Raw genomic sequence first — 8,945 nt, 5'->3', positions numbered from 1 at the left:
GGGTTTACAGACTTCTTTCAGCTTTTACTTGTTCCCCAATTTTACTGCTTTTAGACTGCACTAATTCAGTGTTTCCCTGTTAGCATACTAATATATATGTAAAATAGTGAGAGCCTTCCTATTAGGAGTAATGACAAGACCTCAGTCCCTGCAAGTTTGTAGACAATTGAAAAGTTAAATTTTTTTCCTCTGAAGAATCTTTCTTCTGGCCACTTTTACACCCATGCATCTAAGGTATTAAAAAAGAAAAGCTATGTTAAGAAAAAAAATCTTCAGATTACCATAGGAAAGTCAACTACATGTCAGAGAACCAAGGAAAATAATTCTTATTATACTGCAAATACAGTGTGTATCTACAAACCGTTACAGAAACAAGTCAAATGAGAGAGCCAAGTCTCTCTCATGTGAATTTATGCATAATTACAAAAAAATATGCAGCCTTTCATAGCACATGGAGAAAAACCAACCCTTGCAGCAAAGACTTTAATTTAAAGGTTTTAACTGCTTGCTATATTAAAGCAATTAGTTAAGAAACACTGAATGGAAAGGATAATGGTAAGATGGCAATATTAAAAATATTTTAATAAAAATTTAGGATTTTGATTAATTTAAGTACTCTTGGAGGCCAAGTTTGCCATTTCTGTGACTGTCAAAAAAAATGTTTATTCTTCCAGTCTGTGAAAAACAGGGCTATGCATAATCTGGATTCCAGTATCCAGTGCTAGCGAACGATGTTATGTATGGTCCTTGTTAGAAGTGTCAAAAAACAAAAATGGGAATTCGGAGGGCTGTCAATAACCTAATGAGTCAATTCTACAGTCATAATATTCTTATTTTCAGAGCTTTTATACTATTATTTGACAAAATAGTCTGTCTTAATTCTATCTTTTTCTTCTGATCCTGTCTTCTGCTGCAACTTATTATATTGTATCCTAAGGTTTGTGGCCTTTAGCTCTACTGAGAGTACAAGAAAAATAAACAAAGGGTCAGAAAAAGAGGTTATGAAAACATTTGGGAAGACCAAACAAAACCAAAAGACATCAGTAAATCCAAGGGGAAAAAATAAATCAGATTACTTGGTATTTTACCACTTAGATTAGGATTATCTTGGACATGAGAAAAAGACATCGCCTCTTCAGCCAGAGGACGGTTGGTTACTGGAACAGGTTCCCTGGCGAAGTGGTCACAGCACCAAGCCTGTGAGAATACAAGGAGCATCTGGATGATGCTCTTAATCATATGATTTAGATGGTCCTGTGAGCAGGAGGGAGTTAGACTTGATGATCCTTATGGGTCCATCCCAACTTGGTGATTCCATCTTTGACAGAGAAAAATCACTCCACCTAGGAGTAGCAGCACAGAGAACTGAATTACAGAACTTTTATAAGTTACTTCAAACTTTATTCTGTGTTTCAGCTAAATCCAGCACACCAGTCACAGGAGATCAATGACAAATGCTGAACAGCACATCTCACTAATGCCAATGTGTGAAATGCTGGCCACTGTCTGTAGGTGATCTATTCAGCTGCTGGATCTAATTGTTTGTTTTAACTAAACCCATTTCCTGGTGTTCTGAAGTAAGTCCTCTCCTCCCTACTTAATCAGTACTTCCTCAAAAGAAATTCTAACTGTTCTTCATTTGTTTGCTTTCTGTTTAGGCATGTTGTGTGTGGCGGGATGCTACATAAAAATCCAGTTAAGTCTATACATTTTCACCCATGTGATTCTCATCACAAATTGTTCCCCATATTTCCATGCCCTCAGGTGACGTAGCCCCATGGAATGATTCAGACTTTCATCCAGCAGTGCAGTTTCAGTACTTTATTTTGAAAGTCTCTTAATACCTAGTTTAAAACAAGAGAACAAATTAAATGTAAAGTGTTCTTTATTAAATAACTCAAAAGGTAAAGCAAACTGTGCAGTTAAGAAAGACAACAATGTGGCCAAAGGATTTTTACAGCAGAAAACAAACAGCGGCGAATGAGCATTTCAGTCTAGCAGCCAAACTGTCCTCATTTTTATGGAGCTAATTCCGGTCTTCAAATTGTGACTTGTTTTTTAAAAGATATGCTGCTAGAAATTCAATGGGATTTGGCGGTCTGTAAAGAAAAAAAGTAAATCAAAAACAATTATTTTTTGTTACATGAAATTAGGTAGCTGAAGAACTAATCACCATCCCTTAAAAGAAACATAACTCCTCCCAAACACTTACAAGCATTGATTTAGGGATGACTGACTACCTAGAGTGACTCTGAATTTCCAGTTTATGTCTAATGAGAAAGTTTTTAAAAAGGGGTCTTAGTCTCTGTTGGTTCAATATTACTAAATTGCTACGGTTATATACCTAAAACTAGGGTATAGTCTGCAAGTATAAATACGGTATGTAAATGATTAGATGTGACATGCATTTGCCTATTTCTTTGACTCATGCTATATAAAGTAAAACTGAATCTGTCAGTGCTTTTTTGCTTCATTTTCTTCAAGCGGTTATTGAGTAGCTTTGTGCATTAAAGTTGTTTTCATGGTTTCTGGCAACTGAAATGAACACAACAAAACTTTAACTTTGAGAAGTGCTGTAACTTGCAAGCAGTCAATAATAAACACTTTTGATCACTGGCCTTAGTTTGTAATTTTTTTTTTAAAAAAAGCTCCTCCAGCTACAGTGCATGAATCCTGCTAATCTGGATTTTGTCCACAGAATAAATGACAAACTTAATTTTTCCACACTGGGTCAGACAAAAGGTCTGGCAGTGAGCAAATACATCTATAAAGAAGCATAAAAAATGGAAGAAATGCAGAGAGATATTTTTCTGGCCCACCCTTTTGGCTCCCAAGCATGTACCAATTTCTGAGCTACCACCCTTAACAATCCGAGTGGATTCCTCTACAGCTTTGACCAGTTGCCTCTTGAGCACAACTAAAACCTTAATGTCCTCAACCTAAGGCAAAAAAAATTATGTAGCTTAATTATGTGACCTGTGAAGGATCAGCTCCTTTTGTTCCTTATAAATTTGCTACCTGTTTCACTTTATTTCATTATTGTATCAGAAGACATAATAGTCCATCCCAACTCATCATTTCTACACTGTTGTGATTGAATGATTCCTGATATATTCTCCCAGAGAAGTCTTTTTTCTAGATATCATTTATTCAAGTCACTCTGTAGACAGACAGTATTCCTTCTGACCACCTTGTCACTCTTCTTATTTTTTCACATTCTACCAGAATACAGGAGAGTTGGAATTACACATAATATTAAAAATACAAGAACATTATAAATTTAAATAATGACATAATGCTTGTTTTTTACCCCTTCAATTTCTAAGTACTACTATCCAGAATTTATTTTTTACTAGAGCAATGCATTGACATATATATGTAACAGCTTAAAAAAATGTTTTCATACAGGTAATTGTCAACTCAGAATCTAACATTCTGTCACTAGCATTTGTCACTACCCTCCTAGGTCTAAAATTTTCTGTTATTGGGATTCAATCTTTCGCTTTTTGCCATAGTTTCAATTTTTCTTAGCAGTCTTGAAGGTTTTATGAAATTCCTGTGCAATTACTTGCAATTCATCAACTTAGAAAAAAAAAAACCAAAAAAACCAACAGAAACCAAAACACCGATACCTGGTCTGTAAAACTCAGTCTCATTAACAAATTTTATCAGCCTTTTCTTCAAATTGTTATAAATTATACTTTCCATGATTCTAGTGTTGATCTTATTTCACCATGAAAATTCACTATTTACTTCTACCCTCTATTTTGTCCACTGACTTCTCCATCCATATGAAGACTTTTCCTTTAATCCCACAGCAACTAACTCTCTTTAAAAGCTTTTAGTGAATGGCTGTGTGAGAAACTTTTTGTAAATTTAAACAGACTGTATCATCTGCATTCCTCTTTATATGTGCTTGCTGACTCCTTCAATAAACTCTAAGACACTTACAACACCTGACAAAAAATTGTGTTGACTCCTCCCAAATACTGGCTCACTATCCTGCATAATTTCTACTGAATTCCAGACATAGCCATCAGACAGACTGGGCTGTTCCCTGAATATTTTTATATTCCTTAGAAAAAGAACTTGGCATCCATTAGTTACTTTCCACTTTGATTTTAATCAGATTATACAGCAGAGCTGATAGCTCAGTTTTCTCCCTCCCGAGGGGTTATTATGCTCCACTGAACAGCCAATTTGACCTGCCAGTTTGATACTGTTGGATTTTATACCTACACATTCCCCAACCTCTTCTATCAATGGTCCAGTTTCACTCATGTGATGAGTCCCCATAAAAAAAGCTTCTTCCATAATGACGATTTAAATAAATTAAAAAAAAAAAAAAAAGGATAGAGGAAAAAGCTAGCCTGTAACACAAGTATCCAGAGTGTAAGTGTGGGGTATGCACCTCACAGGTGTTTTATACTGAGTATGCAGCAGAACTCCCATAGATGTCAGCTGAAGATCTGCACACTGCTCAGGTGTACACACAGGGTGGACCTTCCTAGGTGCCTGATTTTGCCTAATTAGCTGTCTGTACTCTGCAGTTCAAATTCACAACTCCTTTTGAACTTAAGACACTGCTGATGATTGTTCTGACTGTAGGTGCCATGATGCCTTTATGGTCATCCATAACAGCTTTTGATTTTGTTATTTCAGTGAAATTGAGTGATGGTCACATGCAGATCTACTTGCCACTAGCAAGGATACACTAAAAGGCTCAAAATTAATTTGGCTAAGATGAACAGCTGTTTGCTCTTATTGAAGGATACCCTTCTGCATTGACTGGTAAGAGATTTGGGGCACCTGGACAGCATAATCTTCACTCAGAGGATAAACTATCAGTTTGCTTCTTGCTGTGTTGACAGTGCAGGGTCAGCCTGACTTCTTGGAAAGCATTTTAATCTCCAACAAAGACGCATGTCAGGCCTGATTTGTCTTGCTTTCTTTCAAACGGCAAGAACTCTTTATAATTTCACACTACAAAAATCTTCAGAACTAGAACAACTTCTTGCCTTACTTTTATAAGGTGAATTATGTGATAAAATTAGTAACAAAAATAACCCCGTTTTTCCCTCCACAACTTTTGCAGTAGCACACCTCATTGGGGGATCATGAATTAAATTAATAACTCTTATCATGTCATATGCACCCAATAAGCATGATAAGCACCTCACTGGGGAACACATCCTGCACAGCCAATCACAGTAATTTATAGGTTCATAAACCTGTTGTAACGACCTTCTTACAACTACCAGAACAATGTGTGGTGTGCAACTACCAGAACCATGTGCCTGAAAGGTGACGTACCGCCCAAGTTTGAGACCTACATTTTGCCAAGAACAGAAGGAACACTGAAGCATCTTACCTCTCTTTTGCAAGAACAGCAAGTCCCTGTAGCAAGATAGGTACAACTGTCTGATCCAAGTAGGCACGTGTGGGTAATGACTGAAGATCAACCTTCTGCTTTGATGTTTTCTCTGCATTTAGTTTCTCATTTTCTACTATCCTCTGAAGTACAAAAGAAAAAGCGAATCCACACTGATAATAGCAGCCACATCTACTTTGGAAGTACAAAATACCCATCTCTATGCAATTCACTGGCAATAACTTCTTTACATCTTCTAAGAAAATTTAAGTGCGTATTTTTCCTTGCACAAAAACCTAATCCAGAGGAGCCTTCTGTTAAATTCTTATGTCTTCGGGAAACAATGTTAGGAAGTCAACAGTTTTCTAAAACAGAAGACATCCAATCTGTATAATTATTATTTCTGCTTTTGCATTCACAGATTTGAATTCTACACCACTAAGACACAAATGACTACTAACAAGAGCAGTTTCAATTACATGGTTCCTGTATGCACGTGCTTCTAATACAAAATGCTAAAAGCGCAAGAAATTCAGGTGAAGTCTGACAAAGGGGACTCTGCTAAAGTTGAATACTTTGAGACCATGCTCTGTCCAAGTACAGATGGACACATTAAAGAAAATGCTTCCATGTGCTTTTTAGTCAAAAATCATCTTACACCATTAACTGTAGTTAAAAAATGATACCATACCACTGCCAGGAAACCAAATGTATTCAACGCAAGGTACATGAATCTACCGATACAGGACCAACATATCCAGGGAGACAAGTCATGAAAGATGTTTAAGAATAGTTTCTGCAAAAGCTTAGCACAGAGCAGGACCTAATAATGGAGGGAGAGTGAAGGCTTTTGAAGGAATTGTAAATAATGCCACAGAGGTAGGATAGGACTGCCCTGCTCTACTCTGTGCTGGTGCAGCCTCACCTGTAATATTGTGTGCAGTTTTGGGCACCACAATATAAGAAAAATATAAAGCTGTTGGAGAGCATCCAAAGGAGGGCTACTAAGATGGGGAAGAGTCTAGAGGGGAAGACATATGAGGAGCAGCTTGGAGGAGGAAGAGCATATGAGGAGGTCACTGGGTCTGTTCAGCCTGGAAGAGACTGAGGGGGGACCTCATTGCAGTCTACAACTTCCTCACATGGCAAAGCAGAGGGGCAGACACCAATGTCCTCTCTGGTGAATGGCATGAAGCTGTGATAGGGAAGGGTTAGATTGGATTTTAGGAAAAGGCTTTTCACCCAGTGGGTGGCTGAGCAATGAATCAGGCTCCCCAGGGAAGTGGTCACAGCCTCAAACCTTACAAAGTCCAAGAAGTGTTTTGACAATACCCTCTGGCATACGATGTGATTCTTTGGGCTGTCCTGTGCAGGATCAGGAGCTAGACTTTGATGACTCTTGTGGGTTTCTTCCACCTCAGAATACCCTGTGATTCTATTACTCTAATCCACAGTTACCAACAGCAAGAGAACGGACTGTATCTATTCCTTCTCAGCATAAGTAATTAAAGATAGTTTGGATTATTCTGATGCAAATTTTCTATTGACAAGAATATGAAAAGAATCTTTCCCTTTGATACTTCCACAGAAATACCATAAACTCCTTCTATTCCCCTCTCTGTAATAAAAGTCCAGATGGCTTTTTTTGTGGCATAATAGATTATACAAATGTATATATATCATAGATAGTGACAGAATAGATAATGATCATAAGATACTTAAAAAAACCCACCATCTCATTAAAAGGTGCATTATTTACTTCAGAACCATTTACTACAATGGAAGCAATACAACAGAAAATATATACAGCCATTTATGCAAGGGATAGGTATCTATTGGCTTGATTTCCAGCTAACTTTCTTGGGAACATTACAATTGCTGAAGTCAGACTCAAGACTCAGTTTTTTTCCCTTGATCAGGAATGTGACTTCCACTGTACTTTACAACAACAACAGCTTTGTTACCTCTACATTTTCAGTGAGACCGTATTCAGAATGCGGATTTTCTGGAACCTGTAAAATAACAGATGGTCAGCAAAGAGAAAATGCTCCTTTTATTCACGTAGCATTATACACATAAAATATTGCAATACCTGTGGCTGTCCCTCCATAATCTGTTCTCCCTCCATGATCTGAAAACTGGAATTTGCTGGACGTGCAGAAAATCTTGGAAAGCAATAAAAGCACCGGTTAGCAGGCTGAGATGGAGCCCAGTGTGAGTTAAGTGACACTGCATCACTTGGTTACTAATGGTTACTAAGGCACAATTACGAGAGTGCAGAGAGAGTTCTTCTGCGCTCCCCCCGCGCCAAACTTGAACGCGTTTTTCCCACACGCAGAGCCGAGAAGTGCCTTAAGGTTCGGGGCAGGTCCCCTGAAGAGAGCGCTACCAGGACTAGGAAACACAGCATTCATCCCCGTGGGAAGCCGGAGACACCTCTTATCTTCCGTCCGTCCGTCCGTCCGTCCGTCCCACCCTGCCCGCCACAGCGCCGCGAGACCCCCCGTGGGCAGGGCCGGGCTGGGGCCCCGCCGCACCTCAGGCCACGTACGGCCGCCGCCCCCGGCCGTGCCCCAGGCGCCCCGCGGGGGAAAGGCGGCCCTGCCGCTCGGCTCTCACCGGCAGTCGGTTCGGGCTCTCACCGGCAGTCGGCGGGACTCCGGGACTCTGGGATCGGCGGGACAGCAGGAGCGGCTCCGCAGCAACCGCGGCCGCCGTCGCGAGTTGTTTTGACGTCAGTGAAGCGGCCGCGCCGCCACCGCCCCCCGCCGCACTGCGCGTGCCCGGGGCGGGGGAAGCGGGGCGGGAGCTCGGGAAGGGCGGTCATTCGTGAGTGTCTCGTGGGGCGTCTGTGGCTCTGAACAAACCTTTGAGAAACGCTGGCGCTTGGGGGCTTTGTGCTACAGAAGTGTGCTCATCGTCAACGCGGTTTGATGTCTGAGGAGCTCCCTGTGATGGTCACGAAAAATAACTGCTGAAGTTAATGTGGAACTGAAAGTGGGGATTTGTTAGTGGCATAACCTTCCAGAGCTGTGTAGAATGCGGTTTTCACAGCGATGACTGTTGGCCGTTAATTTTCTCTCTGTAAACAAAAACGCTGCTGCTCAGCTTTGTCCAGGTACCGGCTTTAACCATCCTGTTCCGACTGGAAGCTGTCGGAAAATGAAAGAATCTGTTGCTTTTGTAGTTGTTGCGCTGTTAACAAATTGTACCGATGCTAGAACATCTGTGCCTGATTTCTTTGTTTTTATTAGGAATTAAATTTGAGGAACAACTTCTTTACATTGAGGGTGACAGAACTCTGAAACAGGCTGCCCAGGAAAGTCGTGGATTCTCTCTCTGAAGACATTACAAACCCACCTGGATGTGTTCTTGTATCACCTGCTCTAGGTGACCTTGTCTTGGCAGGGGCATTGGACTAGATGATCTCCAGAAGCCCCTTCAAACCCTAACAATTCTGTGATACTGTGATCTCTTTGTCTGGTAACATGGTTTGTGCTAGAGGATTAAAAAGGCCTTAAGAACCTTTTTATTTTTGACTCGATGAAGTAGTTACATTCCTGTAGTCTTTTTT

General features: G+C 40.1%; 1 protein-coding gene across 2 annotated transcripts; it reads right to left on the bottom strand.

Moving 5' to 3' along the window:
- Nucleotides 1-1,806: 1,806 nt before the first annotated feature.
- On the bottom strand, nucleotides 1,807-8,143 carry DPY30 (dpy-30 histone methyltransferase complex regulatory subunit). 2 transcript variants are annotated; one of them, XM_032681943.1, is made up of 5 exons: nucleotides 7,991-8,143; nucleotides 7,464-7,536; nucleotides 7,336-7,383; nucleotides 5,372-5,514; nucleotides 1,807-2,099 (listed from the first exon to the last, which is right to left on the bottom strand). In XM_032681943.1, exons 2-5 carry the CDS (start codon nucleotides 7,497-7,499, stop codon nucleotides 2,027-2,029), a joined length of 300 nt encoding a protein of 99 aa, XP_032537834.1. In that variant the 5' UTR covers nucleotides 7,500-7,536; nucleotides 7,991-8,143; the 3' UTR covers nucleotides 1,807-2,026. The 2 variants fall into 2 exon arrangements, with proteins under 2 accessions (XP_032537834.1, XP_032537833.1); XM_032681942.1 differs by having other exon boundaries at nucleotides 8,014-8,135.
- Nucleotides 8,144-8,945: the final 802 nt, after the last annotated feature.

The sequence above is a fragment of the Chiroxiphia lanceolata genome, chromosome 3 (assembly GCF_009829145.1).
Source record: "Chiroxiphia lanceolata isolate bChiLan1 chromosome 3, bChiLan1.pri, whole genome shotgun sequence".
Classification (NCBI taxonomy): domain Eukaryota; kingdom Metazoa; phylum Chordata; class Aves; order Passeriformes; family Pipridae; genus Chiroxiphia; species Chiroxiphia lanceolata.
This window is presented reverse-complemented; position numbering and strand designations above follow the sequence as displayed.

Bases quoted from the DNA above. Each gene is read 5' to 3' on its own strand.
- DPY30 (XM_032681943.1), bottom strand. From the start codon at position 7,499: ATGGAGGGAGAACAGATTATGGAGGGACAGCCACAG. The intron at 7,384-7,463 runs GTATTGCAATAT...GTTATTTTACAG, and splicing joins TTATGGAGGGACAGCCACAG to GTTCCAGAAAATCCGCATTC. The intron at 2,100-5,371 runs GTAAGATGCTTC...TTTTCTTTACAG, and splicing joins GCTGTTCTTGCAAAAGAGAG to ACCGCCAAATCCCATTGAAT.